This window comes from Sapajus apella, unplaced genomic scaffold (assembly GCF_009761245.1).
Source record: "Sapajus apella isolate SASKATOON/1434 unplaced genomic scaffold, GSC_monkey_1.0 scaffold32, whole genome shotgun sequence".
Classification (NCBI taxonomy): Eukaryota; Metazoa; Chordata; class Mammalia; order Primates; family Cebidae; genus Sapajus; species Sapajus apella.
The window spans coordinates 6095007-6113568 of NW_022436972.1; the positions used below are offsets into that span (position 1 = coordinate 6095007).

The 18562-nt window shown below is 38.2% G+C and overlaps 1 protein-coding gene across 2 annotated transcripts in view; it reads left to right on the top strand.

Annotated features, from left to right (window-relative positions):
• Positions 1–18562, top strand: part of BRCA2 (BRCA2 DNA repair associated) — a 96426-nt gene that overhangs the window by 40029 nt on the left and 37835 nt on the right. For both annotated transcript variants that reach the window (XM_032294425.1, XM_032294426.1), the window contains exons 14-18: positions 7157–7584; positions 7911–8092; positions 9541–9728; positions 14800–14970; positions 15450–15804. In XM_032294425.1, coding sequence (XP_032150316.1) covers positions 7157–7584; positions 7911–8092; positions 9541–9728; positions 14800–14970; positions 15450–15804 — 1324 coding nt within the window. The remainder of the gene's footprint in view (positions 1–7156; positions 7585–7910; positions 8093–9540; positions 9729–14799; positions 14971–15449; positions 15805–18562) is intronic.

Below are 18562 nucleotides of genomic sequence, written 5' to 3' on the forward strand. Positions count from 1 at the left end.
GTAATGGGATTGCTGGGTCAAATGGAATTTCTAGGTCCTTGAGGAATCGCCACACTGTCTTCCACAATGGTTGAACTAGTTTACACTCCCACTAGTGGTGTAAAAGCGTTCCTCTTTCTCCACATCCTCTCCAGCATCTATTGTTTCCAGATTTTTTAATGATTGCCATTGTAACTGGCTTGAGATGGCATCTCAATGAGGTTTTGATTTGCATTTCTCTAATGACCAGTGATGATGAGCATTTTTTCATATGTTTGTTGGCCTCATATATGTTGTCTTCTGAAATGTGTCTGTTCATATCCTTTGCCCACTTTTGAATGGGTTTGTTTGTTTTTTTTCTTGTAAATCTGTTTTAGCTCTTTATAGATTCTGGATATTAGCCCTTTGTCAGATGGGTAGATGGCAAAAATTTCTTCCCATTCTGTTGGTTGCCAGTTCACTCTAATGATTGCTTCTTTTGCTGTGCAGAAACTCTGGAGTTTAGTTAGATCCCATTTGTCTCTTTTGGCTTTTGTTGCCAGTGCTTTTGGTGTTTTAGTCATGAAGTCCTTGCCTATGCCTATGTCCTAAAGGTTTTGCCTAGGTTTTCTTCTAGGGTTTTTATAGTGCTAGGTCTTAGGTTTAAGTCTTTAATCCATCTGGAGTTAATTTTATTGTAAGGTGTCAGGAAGGGGTCCAGTTTCTGTTTTCTGCACATGGCTAGCCAGTTTTCTCAACACCATTTATGAAACAGGGAATCCTTTCCCCATTGCTTGTTTTTTTGTCAGGTTTGTCAAAGATCAGATGATTGGATGTGTGGCGTTGCCTCCAAGGCCTCTGTTCTGTTCTACTGGTCTATATCTTTGTTTTGGTACCAGTACTATGCTGTTTTGATTACTATAGCATTGTAGTATAGTTTGAAGTCAGGTAGTGTGATGCCTCCAGCCTTGTTCTTTTTGCTTAGTATTTTCTTAGCTATGCAAGCTCTCTTTTTGTTCCATATAAAGTTTAAGGTGGTTTTTCCAGTTCTGTGAAGAGGGTCATAGGTAGCATGATGGGGATAGCTTTGAATCTATAAATTACTTTGGGCAGTATGACCATTTTCACAATATTGATTCTTCCTGACCATGAGCATGAAATGTTTTTCCATCTGTTTGTGTCCTCTCTTATTTCCTTGAGCAGTTGTTCGTAGTTCTTCTTGAAGAGGTCCTTTACATCCTTTGTGAGTTGGATTCCTAGGTATTTTATTCTCTTTGTAGCAGTTGTGAATGGGAGTTAGCTCTTGATTTGGCTTTTAGTCTGTTGTTGGTGTATAAGAATACTTGTGATTTCTGCACATGGATTTTGTATCTTGAGACTTTGCTGAAGTTGCTTATCAGTTTCAGGAGATTTTGGGCTGAGACAATGGGGTCTTCTAAATATACAATCATGTCGTGTGCAAATAGAGACAATTTGACTTCCTCCTTTCCTAACTGAATACCCTTTATTTCTTTTTCTTGCCCGATTGCTCTGGCTAGAACTTCCAGTACTATATTGAATAAGATTGATGAGAGAGGGCTAGTGCCAGATTTCAAAGGAAATACTTCAGTTTTTGCCCATTCAATATGATACTGGCTGTGCGTTTGTCGTAAATAGTTTTTATTAGTTTGAGATATGTTCCATTGATATTGAGATATGTTCCATCATTTATTGAGAGTTTTTAGCAAAAAGGGCTGTTGAATTTTGTCGAAGGCCTTCTCTGCATCTCTTGAGATAATCATGTGGTTTTTGGCTTTGGTTCTGTTTATGTGGTGAATTATGTTCATAGACTTGCATATTTTGAACCAGCCTTGCATCCCCAGATGAAGCCTACTTGATCGTGATGGATAAGCTTTTTGATGTGCTGTTCCAATCGGTTTGCCCGTATTTTATTGAAGATTTTTGTATCTATGTTAATCATGGTTATTGGCCTGAAGTTTTCTATTTTTGTTGAGTCTTTGCTGGATTTTGGTTTCAGGATGATGTTGGCCTCATAACATGATTTGGGAAGGATTCCCTCTTTTTGTATTGTTTGGAATAGTTTCAGAAAGAGTGGTTTCAGAGGCTCCTCTTTGTATGTCTGGTAGAATGCGGCTGTGAACCCATCTGGACCTGGGCGTTTTTTGGTTGGTGGGCTGTTAATTGCTGCCTCAACTTCAGCCCTTTTTATTGGTCTATGCAGGGTTTCGATTCTTCCTGGTTTAGGCTTGGGAGGGTGCAAGTGTCCAGGAATTTATCCATTTCTTCCAGATTTACTGGTTTATGTGCATAGAGTTGTTTGGAGTAATCTCTGATGATAGTCTGTATTTCTGTGGAATCTGAGGTTGTATCCCCTTTATTGTTTCTTATTGCATCTCTTTTTTTACTCTCCATTTGCTTGGTAAATCTTCCTCCATCCTTTTATTTTGAGCCTACATGTATCCTTGCATGTGAGATGGCTTTCCTGGATACAGCACACAGATGGGTTTTGATTTTTTATCTAATTTGCTAGTCTGTGTCTTTTGATTGGGGCATTTAGCCCATTTACATTTACAGTTAATATTGTTATGTGTCAATTTTATCCAGCCATTTTGATGCTAGCTGGTTGTTTTGCCCATTAGTTGCAGTTTCTTCATTGTGTCAATGCTCTTTACCATTTGGTACGTTTTTGGAGTGGCTGGTACTGGTTGTTCCTTTCTATGTTTAGTGCTTCTTTCAGGAGCTCTTATAAGGCAGGCTTGGTGGTGATTAAATCTCTCAGCAGTTGCTTGTTCATAAAGGATTTTATTTCATTTTTGCTTATGAAGCTTAGTTTGGCTGGATATGAAATTCTAGGTTGAAAGTTCTTTTCTTTAAGGATGTTGAATATTGGCCTCCACTCTCTTCTGGCTTGTAGGGTTTCTTTCCAGAGATCTTCTGTGAGTCTGATGGACTTCTCTTTGTGGGCAACCCGACCTTTCTCTCTGGCTGCCCTTAGTATTTTTTCCTTCATTTCAACCTGGTGAATCTGACGATTATGTGACTCTGTCTCCCAGACATTTCAGGCACCAGTTGAAACAGCTGCCCAGATTTGTGTGAGTTTTTTTGTGGAGACCCGCTGCGCTAATTGAAACAGCCATGCTGGAAACTCATGGCGCTTTTCTGCCCGGGAATCTTCTGGTCTGTTGGCAGTAAAATCTCGTTTGGAAATGCGGCGGTCACTCACCCTCTGTGTTCTCACTGGGAACTGCACTCCAGAGCTGTTCCTATTTGGCCAACTTGTATCATCTTCCCGGCCTCATTTCTTATCTTTAGAATTGGGTGGTGCAGGAGGAGGGAGCCAAAATGTGATCGGTTGAAATTATGTTTAAGAAGCAATGCTCTCCGAGTGCAGTAGCTCACACCTATAATCCCAGCACTTTGGGAGGCCAAGAGAGGTGAATCACCTGAGGTCAGGAGTTCAGGACAGACATCCAAAGATTATGAAACGTCAGAAAAAGCAAAATAAAATAACCAAAAAACAAATTAATGAAAACAATTTAGAAGAAACATTCAAGGAGAAGAAAATTTTTTTTTTTTTTTAAACTATAATTTATGAACAGAATGAAAAGAGGTTTATATATATACCCAAGAGTTTAGATGTGAATAAGCAATAAGTACATAGAAAATAAGTAGATTTTAAAAAATACTACATCAAGAGAAAGCAAAAGTTGTCAAGGAAATACACCTTATATACTGCATGTTAATACTACAGATACTTCATACTGATATACCACATTCAGTTGTAAAAAGTTTTTATTTAGCCCTAATGTAAATACTGAACATTGATAGAATCAAATGCATAGTTTGGGAAGATGAGAGGCAAGAGTGTGTGTGTAGTAAGGTGGAAGTCGTGTTGACAGAACTAAATCTTCATTTTCTGTAGGGGTACTTCAAGAGAAAAAGTCAAGAAGAAACATGTCACTTAGACATAATAGATATAAATATAAAAACATCTAAAATTGTTGAAAGTAGCTACAAAGTTTTTTCTAGCTGCTAAATTTTAAGCCTAAAAATATCACTGAAATTATTTTAATATTACCTTTTCAAAAGCACTTCCTTGTGGAATTGTTGAAGTCACTGAGTTGTATTTCTGGAATGTGTTTTTCAGCTGGCTACACATATGTAGAAAGCCAGGTGATTTTTTTTTTTTTTTCATTTTTATCAAAAACGGTTGTATTAAATAAGAAAGGAAATACCTAGTTATTTACCTGTGTATTACCTTAAATTTTGTGTAAAATGAAAGAATAGTTTAATGTATTTAACAACATTTGTTAAAGTGTCTATTCTAACTACCTAATTATAGTATACTGATGGATATAAAGATAAATAAGTCTAACTCAGATTGCTAGTCTGGGAACCAGACATGAAAAGAAGAATTATGTGTAATATAAATTTTAAAATAGATATAACAAAGTGATGTAAGAACATAGAAAAATTGTCAGCTATTATAATTAAAAGTACTTCTGTCTGAAGTACTTTTCCCATCGAGCTTTCTGTCAATGGGAAAAGTACTGCAGACAGAATGTAAAGAATGCTTGGTTAAAGAGGGCATTCCAAATCTTGGGATTTGGTTGGTGGATAGAGGAAAACAAAAAGAAATGGTTAGGACCAAATAGGAGGCTTCCTGTATATCATTTCTGATAAGTCAAAACCTAGGTAGGTGATAGGCTGTCTTTGGAAGTTTCTAACAAGAGGCACAAAATAAGATTTATGTTTTAGAAGTAGACCAAAGCAAAACTGTTGCAAGCAGATTAGTAAGGAAGGTCTTAACCTAGCAAAACAGGTACAGTAAAGGTTAGAGAATGATTAGGAGATAAATTCAGTAGGTTTGGCCAGGTAGATTTGAGACTGACAAATTACCTTCACTTAGATTTAAATAGACATCTTGAGCATAACCTACAAGGCAAACTCCTCATACTCAAAATACTCTGAATATTTAAAAAGAATAAATTTAAAGAGATCAATCAATACAAGTTTGGGGACAGAAGGTTTATTTATCCTTGTGTATTAGATCTCATCTAGATCACCTATTTGAAGAAATCAGTCCAGCAATTGTCCCCTCTGTCTCCTGCATCATTAATTTTTTCCTCCGTAGTAGATTGTTTTCATCACCCTAAGCAGTTGTTGCACATGTCTTGTCTTAAAAAGAAGAGCCTTTCTAAACTAATCTCACCAGTCCATTTTCTTGCTTCTCTTAAAGCCCAGCTCATTAGAGTTGTCCCTACTCTTACTCTTTGCACTTCATCTCCTTGAGTACTCTCCTGAACCCACTCCAGTCAGTCCTATCAGTAGAACTGGTCCCCTGCTTTTGACTTTACCTCCCTACTCTTCAATACACGTGCATTTTCAACAAAGAAGCCAGGGGATCCTTTTAAACATAAGGCAGATTATGTCATTTCTTTACTCAGAACTGTTCCATGGTGTGCCATCTCAGAGTAGAGGCTAAAAGCCCTTGTCATGGGTGTTCAGATTCTCCATGATTTGGCTGCTCGCTACTTTTCCAATCTTACCTTCTAACGTTCCCCTTGCTCTCCTTGCTTCAGGCACACTTGTGTCTAGGCCAGTTGACATATTTGTCTGTCTGCTTCCTTCCACTGAAATGTACATATGAAAACAAAATTTTGTCAGTGTGTTCCCTAGCAAACCAATGTCTGGCACTTGGTGGAAATTCATTAAATAGTTGATGGATAGATGAATGGGTAACTAAAGGAATAACTTCAAGTTCCAGGTATTCAGGGTTTGGTAAAAGGAAATCTATAGTTTTCAACAAGGTCAAGTATTAGGAAGAGCATGTATGCTGAGAAAGGTGATTAATTTTGGACATGTTGAGTTTGAAACGAGTATAAAACATCAAGGTACAGATGTGTGATGCTATACATAGTATAAAATGTAGGAATAACACCTAGGGGAAAAGTCGGGCGTGAGGATAAAGAATATTTTCATTGTCAGGTGATAATTTAAGCAATGGAAATGACTCACATTGGCCAGGGAAAGTGTCTAAGGAAGATACCCAACTTGGGAGACATTTCTTTTTTAGGAATCAGTAAAACCAGTAAAAGAAGAAAAGAGGGACAGTGATGGTGAGAATTTTAAAAGAAGGCAAATGTAAACTGTCATAGCTGTCAGGAAAGTTGAGTAGAATGAGTTTGTGTGTATTGGGCATGTATCTGGGAGGTCATTAACAACTTTGTTGAGAATACTTTCTGTAGAGTAGTGGGACAAATGAGAGTAGAAATTGAGAAGGTGAAAATAGCTACATTACCTATTCAAGAAGGTTGACTGTGGAGTATAAGTAACAGTGAGTATTAGCTTGAGACAGAGATAAAGGTGAGTGAGAAAATAAGAATTTTAACAGTGTGCAAGGCTTTTGGGCTAAATGAAAGGGGTACTTTAAAAAAGATATAAATAGGTAGAAGAGGCCGGGTGCAGTGGCTCAAGCCTGTAATCCCAGCAGTTTGGGAGGCCGAGGCGGGTGGATCACGAGGTCAAGAGATCGAGACCATCCTGGTCAACATGGTGAAATCCCGTCTCTACTAAAAATACAAAAAAAAATTAGCTGGGCATGGTGATGCGTGCCTGTAATCCCAGCTACTGAAGAGGCTGAGGCAAGAGAATTGCCTGAACCCAGGAGGCGGAGGTTGTGGTGAGCCGAGATCACGCCATTGCACTCCAGCCTGGGTAACATGAGTGAAACTCCGTCTCAAAAAAAAAAAATAAATAGGTAGAAGAAAGAAAAGGGAGAAAGGCAGGATAATTGAAAGATGGGGTCTCCTGAGGAGATTGAGGTATTAGGCAGAGTAGAGCGTTTAGGTGAAGGTGAGAGAAGAGGACAGGTAGACATTTTCCTGGTAAAGGAGGTAAGGAGTACTGTGATGGAACTGGATGGGACACTGAGAGGGTCCATGGTTCACAGACTGTCTTCTATTATGTTTATGTGAGGTAGATTGTAAAGGCTGGGAATAAGTGCGTGAGAAGGCTATGATAAGTGTTATAGCCTTGAAAAGTGTGGTATTGTTTTGTAATGGCAACCGTGATGAATGCAAAACAGTTACCAGAATAGGATCACCACATAGCAAATGTGGGTCTGCAAAAAAGGCATGTTCCCAAATATTTATATATGTGCTAGTCAATAATATTAAATATTTTCTCTCCATTATAGCACAACTAAGGAACGTCAAGAGATACAGAATGTAAATTTTACTGCACCTGGTCAAGAATTTCTGTCTAAATCTCATTTGTATGAACATCTGACTTTGGAAAAATCTTCAAGCAGTTTAGCAGTTTCAGGGCAGCCATTTTATCAAGTTTCTGCTACAAGAAATGAAAAAATGAGACGCTTGATTACTACAGGCAAACCAACCAAAGTCTTTGTTCCACCTTTTAAAACTAAATCACATTTTCACAGAGATGAACAGTGTGTTAGGAATATTAGCTTGGAGGAAAACGAACAAAAACAAAACATTGATGGGCATGGCTCCGACGGTAGTAAAAATAAGATTAATGACAGTGAGATTCATCAGTTTAACAAAAACAACTCCAATCAAGCAGCAACTGTAATTTTCACAAAGTGTGAAGAAGAACCTTTAGGTATTATATGACAATTTGTGTGATGAATATTTGCCTTTCAGTTAGATATTTCCCTTATTAAATAATGTTCTGATGGTTTCCCCCTTTTGTGATAATAATTTTAAAACTCTTATTAATGCTTTAGATTTTCTGAATCCAAAGTATTCTATTTATACAACTTTACAAGTTGAATCATTCTTTCATTTATGAAGATTTAAAAGGAGTACCCTTTTTAAAGAAAAGGAGAGCATGTAAAATTTGAGCAAATTGATATGTATAATTATATAAAGCAGGGCTGTGCTTTTTAAATTCAGTTTTATTTTTACTAAGTATTTATTCTTTAATAGATTTAATTACAAGTCTTCAGAATGCCAGAGATATACAGGATATGCGAATTAAGAAGAAACAAAGGCAGTGCATCTTTCCACAACCAGGCAGTCTGTATCTTACAAAAACATCCACTCTGCCTCGAATCTCTCTGAAAGCAGCAGTAGGAAGCCAAGTTCCCTCTTCATGTTCTCATAAACAGGTATGTGTTTGTCTACAATACTGATGGCATTTATGGCAAAGTATAATTTTATTTCATTAATTGGTGTCTACAAATGGTTTTTTGTTGTTGTTTTTGTCTTTTTTTTTTTTTTTTTTTGAGAGAGAGGCTGTCTCCCACTGTTCCCCGTTTAGAGTACAGTGGCGTTGCCTCCCGAGTTCAAGTGATTCTCCTGCCTCAGCCTCCTGAGTAGCTGGGATCAGAGGTGTGCACTACCATGCCCGGCTCATTTTTGTATTTTTAGTAGAGATGGGGTTTCACCATGTTAGTCAGGCTGGTCTTGAACTCCTGACCTTGTGATCCGCCCACCTTCTCCTCCCAAAGTGCTAGGAATACAGGCACGAGCCCCTGCACCCGGCCATGGCTTTGTTTAAAGAATGAACACATTAGTGCAGGAATGGATGAATGAAATCATCATGCTTCCTAATTAGCCTACAGTGGCAGCCTCTGGACGCTTGCTAGGCCTGCCTCATCATACTAAAGTGATCTGTGCTTCCAAATTACTATTTATCTTCCCCCCTCAAATCTTTCTTATTTTGTCATTGTAAATGCTCTCAGCTAAGTGTTAGAGAAAAGTAGTCTTATTGATATTCCAAAGTGATTAACTGATAGCCCTGAACCTTCTTTGAGCTATTTATATTTTCAAAATAGGATTCTCCTTAAGACAGTACTGTGTAGATATAATTTTAGGCAATGGAGAGGTGAAAATAATGTTGATGATATTAATAGCTAACTTTGAACATTTTCTAGGTGTGAGGCGCTCTTCTAAGAACTTCACATGCATTAGCTATACCTTGCGTAATCCTCACAGCCACCTTGAAAGAAAGGCACCATTATTTTGTTTTCATTTTGCAAATGAGAGAACTGAAGCATAGAGAGGGTTAAGTAACTGCTCCAAAGTCACTTGACTAGTAAGTGGAAGAGCTATGATTCCAAAGCAGAGAGTCTGACTCCAGAGTCAAACTCTGAACAAAGGAAAAGACACTTTGGGTTGGATATCCTGGGGTGAAAGCAAGCGCTTTGGAAGTAAGCCAAGCCTGTGTACAAATCTGACTAACTGAGGTCACATTCCCTAAAATACTTGCACTTTTCCCCTTTGTTTCCAGCCTAAGCTTTTGAACTTAAGAGATTTTGTAAAACATTACATTTTTTATAATCATAGTACCTTCCTGTGGCAAATTTAGCAGGAAACATATACACAGGAGGTAGAAAAAGTACAGCAGATTGTGGAATGTGTGGGTCATTTATATTAAATTTTTTTAGTTTCTAGTAAATAACGTAAATGTTTTTGTAGTCAATATTCTAGTATTTAAATGAAAAATTTGGGGTAAATCCTCTTTTGGTTTTTTTATAATTGTTTAATTGTTTTTCTATAATGCATGTTCATTTTAAATTGTTTTTCATTATTTTTTTCTGTTTATTTTGTGTAGCTATATATGTATGGCGTTTCTAAACATTGCATAAAAATTAACAGCAAAAATGCAGAGTCTTTTCAGTTTCACATTCAAGATTATTTTGGTAAGGAAGGTTTATGGGCTGGAAAGGGAATACAGTTGGCTGATGGTGGATGGCTCATACCCTCCAATGATGGAAAGGCTGGAAAAGAAGAATTTTATAGGTACTCTATGCAAAAAGATTATATGTTAACTTTTATGTATTCTGTCATCCTCCTCATTGCCTCAAGTCCCTCATGCTTCTCTTAACTGTCTCTTGAACTAGTTGGCTAGAAATCAAATTTTTATGCATTGAATCATTTTAAGTGCATTAAGGTCAAGCATTCTGTTGAAATCTTTTGAAAAGTGCCGTTTGTCCTGGGTTTAATGAACTGGATTTCCTTCAATTTGGACATGATTTTTATGCATTTTTAAATAAAGGCATTAAATTAAAAAGAATTAAAAAGTTGAATTTGAGGACCAGACGTGGTGGCTCACGCCTGTAATCCCAGCACTTTGGGAGGCTGAGTGAGCGGATCTCTTGAGCTCAGGAGTTTGAGACCAGCCTGGGCAACATGGTGAAACCCATCTCTACAAAAAAATTTATAAATTAGCCCAGCCAGTCTTGGTGACTCACGCCGGTAATCCCAACACTTTGGGAGACCCAGGCAGGTAGATTACCTGAGGTCAGGAGTTTGAGACTAGCCTGGCCAACATGATGAAACCCCACCTCTACTAAAAATGCAAATATTAGCTGGGTGTGGTGATGCACTCTAGTAGTTCCAGCTACTTGGGAGTCTGAGGCAGGAGAATCATTTGAGCCCAATAGGTGGAGGTTGCAGTGAGCCAAGATCATGCCACTGCACTCTAGCCTGGGTGACAGAGCAAAGCTCTGTCTCAGCAAAAAAAAAAAAAAAAAAAAAAAAAAATTAGCCTGGCATGGTGCATGCATCTGTAGTCCTGGCTACTTGGAAGGCTGTTGTAGGAGGATGGCTTGAGCCCAGGAGGCAGAGGTCTCAGTGAGCTGAGGTTGCATCTCTGCACTCCAGCTGGGGTGACAGAGCAAGGTTCTGTTTTATAAAAGGCTGGGTGCGGTGGCTCATGCCTGTAATCACAGACTTTGGGAGGCTGAGGTGGTAAGATCACTTGAGATCAGGAGTTTGACACCAGCCTCGCCAACATAACAAAACACCGTCTCTACTAAAAATACAAAAAAATTATCCAGGCATAGTGGCGTGCACCTGTAATCCCAGCAACTCGGGAGGGTGAGGCAGGAGAATTGCTTGAACCCAAGAGTCAAGATTGTACCACTGCGCTCCAGCCTAGGCAGTGGAGCAAGACTACATCTCAAAAAAGGAATAAGTTAAATTTGAAATGGCTTTATGGTAGATTACTCCCCCAACACTCTCTTACTTCATGTTCTTTTTCACTGTATATTTTAATAGATATAAAATATAAATAAACACAAAAAGTTAAACAGAAATATTTGAATATCAATAATACCAAATAACTAGAAAATCTCAGAGCCCTAAAACAGCAACAATTTAGAAACTATATAACCTCTTTTTTATTATAGTGTTTGCAGAAACATAATTTAAACCTTTTTGCTATTAGAGAGATACTACTTTATGCCAGTGGCAAAAGATGGGATTTATTTCCCCAGCATCCTTATTTTAAAATTTCGCTATATATTTCCAAACTTTGTAGTTATGGAAAGTGGTAAAATGTTTTTTCCTGAATTTTGTTTTAACTTTAAAAAAACAGAAATATTGTGTACATCTTGCGTGTCTTGTATAACAAACATCTGCTTATAGATTCTAGTAAGAGGCCGGGTGCGGTGGCTCACGCCTGTAATCCCAGCACTTTGGGAGGCCGAGACGGGCGGATCACTAGGTCAAGAGATCGAGACTATCCTGGCCAACATAGTGAAACCCCGTCTCTACTAAAAATACAAAAAAATTAGCTGGGCGTGGTGGCGCATGCCTGTAGTCCCAGCTCCTTGGGAGGCTGGGGCAGGTGAATGGATTGAATGCGGGAGGCGGAGGTTGCAGTGAGCCGAGAATGCGCCACTGCACTCCAGGCTGGCGCCTGTCGACAGAGCAAGACTCTGTCTCAAAAAAAAAATTCTAGTAAGAAAAGTATGTTAAATAGTTATATTATTTTCCGTTACTAAATAGACTGCATAAGGTAGAGGTTAAGAATGATTGCCGTGTAATCAACTGGGAATGTAGAAGCTCTCGTTAGTTTTTTTGATAATTCAGCAAATCTCTATTGAGCACCTGCTATGTGCCAGGTACTATTCTGGGTACTAGGGATAATAAAGAAAAAAAAATCCCTGCCCTAACAAGTCATACATTCTAGTGGGCATGGAAGGCATAAAAAATATTGAAAAATAAGTGAAATGTATAGTATGTTAGAAGAAGATACATACTATAAAGCTAGACAGAGCTGGAAAGGTGGCAGAGAAAGTTGGGCAAGGAGATGCGATTTTTAATCTAATAAGTAATTAGGAAGGCTAAGTCAGCTATATTTGATAAATGACCTAAAGTAAAAGGAGGGAGCATGGGACTATCCTAGCGAAAGCCCCCGATCCTGTAAGAGGGGAGCATGCTTGAAGTGTCTGAGGAACAGGAATTTAGTGCAGCTGGAGTAGAGTGGGCAGGAGAAGAGCAGTAACAGATGAGATACAAAAGGAGGACTTCACGGACCTTCATAAGGACCTTACCATTTACTCTTCACGATTTTTACTGAATAACCTACGTGAAGGCTTAAAGCAAAGGGTGATATGATCTGGCTTTTTTTTGAGACAGAGTCTCTTGCATAGGCTGGAGTGCAGTGGTGTAATCTCCCCTCCCTGCAACCTCCACCTCCCAGGTTCAAGCGATTCTCCTGCCTCAGCCTCTGGAATAGCTGGGACTACAGGTACAAGCCATCATTTGCGGCTGATTTTTGTATTTTTAGTAGAGACAAGGTTTCACCGTGTTACCTAGCCTGGTCTTGAACTCCTTACCTCAGGCAATCCACCCTCCTCGACCTCCCAAAGTGCTGGAATTGCAGATATGAGCCATCATGCCCAGCCTGATCTGACTTACATTTTTGAAAAAATAATTCTGGCTATTTGTTGAGATTGGCTTACTGTAGGGAGAGGGGCAAGGATGGATTCAGAGAGACCACTTAAGAAGCTATTACAGAAATCCATGTGAGAGGTGGTTGCTTGGACCAGGGAGGTGGCAGTAGAATTGGTGAAAAGCAGTTGGACTCTGGTATATTTTATGTGGCACCATCAGGATTTGCTCAAGGATTAGATGTAAAATGTGAGAGAGGAGGAGAATAAGAATGGCTCCAAAGATTTTGGCCTTAGCAGCTGGAAGGATATAGTTACTGTGTAACTACCAGAATTGAGAAGACCAAAGATGGAAGGAAATGGAAAGTTTGGTTTTGGACATTTGAAGCTTGAGATGTAACGGTAGACATCCAAGTGGAGATGTTAGGTAGGCAGTTGGATATGCAAAGGTATACATAGGTAAAGTATAAGCCAAAGAAATCAGTTTACAAGTCATCGGCATATAGATGGACTTTAAAGCCATGAAAAAGAGACTGAGAAAGAGCAACAGAAAGTTAGGAATAAATGCAAAATGGGGTGTTGCATGCCAAGTGAAGATGGAATTTCGGGGAATAGAAAATGACCAGCTGTGGCAGCTGCTTCCAATAGGTAAAGTAAGATGAGGACTGAGATTGGCCACTGGATTTAGCACTGCAGAAGACATTACATTAATAAAAATAGCTCAGTAGATTGGTGGAGTGATACCTGATTAGAATGCAATTAAGGAGCAGTTGAAGAAAAGGAGTTGGAGACACAGAATACAGTCGATTCTTTTGGGAGTTGCCAAAAAGTAGTACAGAGAGGGACGTTGCTTGGAGAGAAAGTAGGATCAAAGAGTCTTAGTTTTGGCTTGTTTTAACGTAGGAAAAAACATTTCTTATGCTGTTTCACATTGTTCAGTAGAGAAGAAAAAAATTGATGATTCAGGAGAGGGAGGAGGCATTTCCTAGATCATCAGCCTTGTAGGCAGCAAGGGGTAGGAGCTAGTGCACAAATGGTAGAAGAGGGCAAAGTGTAAGGATCTTCCACATATATCCTAAACTGTATAGTCTTCTCCATACAGAGCATTCTGCCCTTAATTATTATTATTTGTTTTAGGGAACAACAACAAAAATCTGCTGTAGCTATGTGCAGATTTTTTTCAAAAAATTTAAAAAAATTTTTTTACAAAAATTATAAAATTTTTTTACAGTTTTATTGAGAAAGGGCATCCTGTTTTGTGTTTGGCATTAAAGTATTGACCAGTCTGTCTAAAGGAGTAAACAAATTTTGAAAGAGGGAAATGGTAGGAGAATCTGGTTGGCTCTGGGAGCTACACGTCGGTTCTTGGAAGAGGGCAAAGTGTAGGGATACAGATGATTTGGGTGGATAGATATGAGGGTGGGAGCTTATGGAAGTTCTCTTTTGATTACTTCTGTTGTCTTAGTGCTAAGAGTATGAATGAGAAAGGAGGAGTTCAGAGATTTGAGAACAGAGGGGACAGGATCAAGGAAAGCACCAAGCATAGGCAGTTCTCAGGTGGGATTTCTAAAAATATCTTTAATAAGAATAACCTGAAATATAATTATTTAAAATCAAGGATCTCATTTTTCAGGAACAAATATGAGTTGAAATCATTCTGTTCACTCTTAAGTGGAATTTTTTGTTCTGTTTTGATACTTTGAGATAAGGGTCTCACTCTCTTGAGTGCAGTGGCACTGTCATGGCTCACTGTAGCCACAGCCTCAGCCTCCTGGGCTCAAGCAATCCTTTCACCATAGCCTCTCCAGTAGCTGGGACCACAGATGTGAGCTACCACTCTTGGCTAATTTTTTTTTTATTTTTTGTAGAGATGGGTTGGGGGTGGGGGCCTCACCATATTGCCTAGACTAGTCTCAAACTCCAGGCCTCAAGCAGTCCTCCTGCCTCAGCCTCCCAAAATGCTGAGAGTATAGGCATGAGCCATCATGCTTGGCAAGTGAAGTTTTTATCAGTATGATACTTTGATACAGATCAAATAATTTTCTGAAATTATATTACTTGGAGATCATATGAACTCATAAAAACTTAATGATCTTGAACATGTAGTTTTTATACAGAGAACAGTCATAGTTGTTGAATTCAGTATTATCCTGTGTGGTTTTTATGATATTATTCTACCTATATTTGTTCAGGGCTCTGTGTGACACTCCAGGTGTGGATCCAAAGCTTATTTCTAGAACTTGGGTTTATAATCACTACAGATGGATCATATGGAAACTGGCAGCTATGGAATTTGCCTTTCCTAAGGAATTTGCTAATAGATGCCTAAGCCCAGAAAGGGTGCTTCTTCAACTAAAATACAGGCAAGTTTAAAGCATTACATTATGTAATCATATACTGCAGTATGGTTAAGGTTTCTGTGTAGTCTGTGACTTCCATGTCAAAAGGGTGCACAAGCCAGTTGTCAGTGACAGTTGCCATCCCACACTGCGGTTTTCTTGTCATCCCTAGCCCCCATTTAAGAGAGATCACACATTGATACATCTCTTGCTTCCCTCTTCCCCTATCCCCTCCTTAACCTCTTGACATATGAGAAGAATATGAGTTATTAACTTGATCTGCTATTTGGGGATTTCTAATAAAGCATTTTTGCATTTATTTTTTGATTTTTAAAAAGAACTCATATTTCAAACAATGTGAAACTTAATATATTGCTAGCTATAAAATTTTAAATTCTCAGTATTTCTTAGATAAATTTTTTATTCTCACTTAGTGACTTGTTTAAACAGTGGAATTCTAGAGTCGCACTTCCTAAAGTATGCATTTTTGTTTTCACTTTTAGATATGATATGGAAATTGATAAAAGCAGAAGATCGGCTATAAAAAAAATAATGGAAAGGGATGACACAGCTGCAAAAACACTTGTTCTCTGTGTTTCTGACATAATTTCATTGAGCGCAAATATATCTGAAACTTCTAGCAATAAAACTATTAGTGCAGATACCCAAAAAGTGGCCATTATTGAACTTACAGATGGGTGGTATGCTGTTAAGGCCCAGTTAGATCCTCCCCTCTTAGCTGTCTTAAAGAACGGCAGACTGACAGTTGGTCAGAAGATTATTCTTCATGGAGCAGAACTGGTGGGCTCTCCTGATGCCTGTACACCCCTTGAAGCCCCAGAATCTCTTATGTTAAAGGTAAATTAATGTGTACTCTTGGTAAATATCAATCACTGATTCAGTTAAAGTCTAGAGAGGTTTTATATTTAAATTTTAAATACTTATGAAGAATGCTCAATTTCTTAAATGTACTGATACTTTTAATATCAAAAGTATATTCTTCAGACAGTTAAAGTTTTTGTGCAGTTTTTGGGAAGGCCAGAGATCTTTCTTGAGCTTAAATAATGCATTTCCAATTAAAGAGCAAAAGTAAATTTGCACCGTTTGATTTTGGTATCTGTAGCTTGCTGCCCTCTTGTTGTCATAGCTTTGCTTTGATCAGATCCCTATTCCACTTAAATTAGACAGTTACATTTTAGTACTTCTCAAATATATAATAAATACACTTTTCATCTCTATGTAGATTTTAAACTACATAACAGGACTTTGTCATATTGAGTGGTCTGCAGTATAACTATCTGAAATTACTGATAATATTGTAAACTCAGATTCACTTAAGAGGTAACCTTGCAGAGAATTTACGTCTGTTATATTCTGGATCACTCTAAGGAGAACATTTTATAAATTGAACATTTTTAAGGTAAAGATGTATTTTGTTTGGCATTAGTTCCATGTTGGATTGATTGCTTTTTACTGAAAGCATTCATCAGATTGAAACAGTCTTGTTTTACGTTGCTCACAATATCAAGGTTGCAGTGGATTTCATTTTCTTGTTTTGGTTTTTCTTTTTTTTTTTTTTTCTTGTTTTGTATTTATCAAATCGGTACATGTGCATAATTTAGAAACTCAGGTAATATAAGACTTGTGACCAGAAAAAAGCAGTTGCTAGCACAACCCTCCCCATCCCCATTCATGGTCCCAAGAGGCAGTCATGAAGATTTTCAGTGCCTTTGGCTGTTTCTTTAGCTTGTACTGCCATGTTCTTTCTCTTATCAGCATAAACAGCATTTGTTAACTTTCTGCTATGGAAAATGAGGATTTAAGTCGCTTACTCCAACACTGCCACATATTTCTCTACCCTGTTCCCCATGTTCCCTTTACTAGTATAGTATGATTTTTTAGTGAAATCTGTATTCAATATATACATTATTATGACTGAAAAATATTTTTTGCAATTTAATACCTAATATACCATGATCATATTTCCCTTCTTTACAGCTTACTGCTTTCCATGGAGTTATTAATTGTCCTTTTAATTTCTCTTAATTTTCTATAGTCCTTGCATAGGAGCTATAAAAATCCTGCCTAATAATGTTGAAATTTCTCCATTGGTTCTATTTCTGTTTCTTGGAGAACCCCTGGACCTCTTCATATTCTTACTTCATTCTGAGGTGCTAATTTTCTATGTGTGCCATACAGCTCTCGTTCTGTAAATTATTCTTACCTCTTTTCTGTGTTAGAAACCCTATTTCCTGGTTTCCATATCATCTTTCTAAATTTTTTTCCCTAGTTTTAAGGGCCCACAACTCTCAGAGCTCCTTGAGAAAGGGAGCATGCAGCTTTTTTAATATCTTAGGGTAAGGTTGACTGGATATAGAATTATAGGTTGAAATAATTTCTTCAGAACTTCTGAGACATTTCTTTTATCTTTTTTAGCATAGCTCCTGCTAATTTCAGTGCTTTTTTTTTTTTTTTGAGACAATGTTTCACTCTGTCACCTAGACTGGGGTGTTTTGTTTTGTATAGGTGAGTTCTCCTTATGTTGCCCAGGCTGGACTTGAACTCCTAGGCTCAAACAGTCCTCATGTTTCAGCTTCCCAGAGTCCTAGGATTACAGGCATGAACAAACACCTTGCCTTCAAGTGCTATTTTTATTTTCAGTCATTCATTATGTGCTCTAGGTTTAAGAAGTTAAAATTGTTTTGTCTTTATTTAAATTTCACAGTAATGTGCTTTGGTGTGTTTTTGTTTCCCTTCCTTTTTACTTTAATTCTTGGCCCAGATGCTTATTGGCACTTAGTCTAGAAACACATAATCCTTCATTGAGTTCTGGGAAATTTTCTTTAAATGGTTCTTTTATAATTTTCCTCTATTTTTTTCTCTACTTTTTTTTCTGGAACTCTGATGTTTTGACACAAGGCCTCCTAGATTGTTCCTCTAATTTTCTTGTCTTTTCTATTTCATTATCTTTTTTTTTTTTTTTTTTATTTTGAGATGGAGCCTCACTCTTTGGCCAGACTGGAGTGCAGTGGCACGATCTCGGCATACTGCAACCTCCTCCTCCTCCTGGGTTCAAGCAATTCTCCTGCCTTAGCCTCCCAAGTAGCTGGGACCACAGATGTGTGCAACCAGACCCAGCTAATTTTTGTATTTTTATTAGAGATGGGATTTCACCATGTTGGCCAGGACAGTCTCCATCTCTTGACTTCGTGATCTGCCTACCACGGCCTCCCAAAGTGCTGGGAATACAGACATGAGCCACCACACCTGGCCTCATTATTTTGTTTTTTTGTTTTTGTTTTTGTTTTTTTTGATAACGGAGTCTTGCTCTCTCACCCAGGCTGGAGTGCAGTGGCATGGTCTTGGCTTACTGCAACCTTTGCCTCCTGGGTTCAAGCAATTCTTCTGCCTCAGCCTCCCAAGTAGCCAGGACTACAGGCACCCACCACCATGCCTGGCTAATTTTTGTATTTTTAGTAGAGACAGGATTTCACCATATTGGCCAGGCTGGTCTTGATCTGCCTCTGCCTCCCAAAGGTCTGGATTACAGTCATGAGCCACCACGCTCAGCCTATCTTTCTGTCTTCTAACTTCTGGGATGGTTTTTAATTTGTTC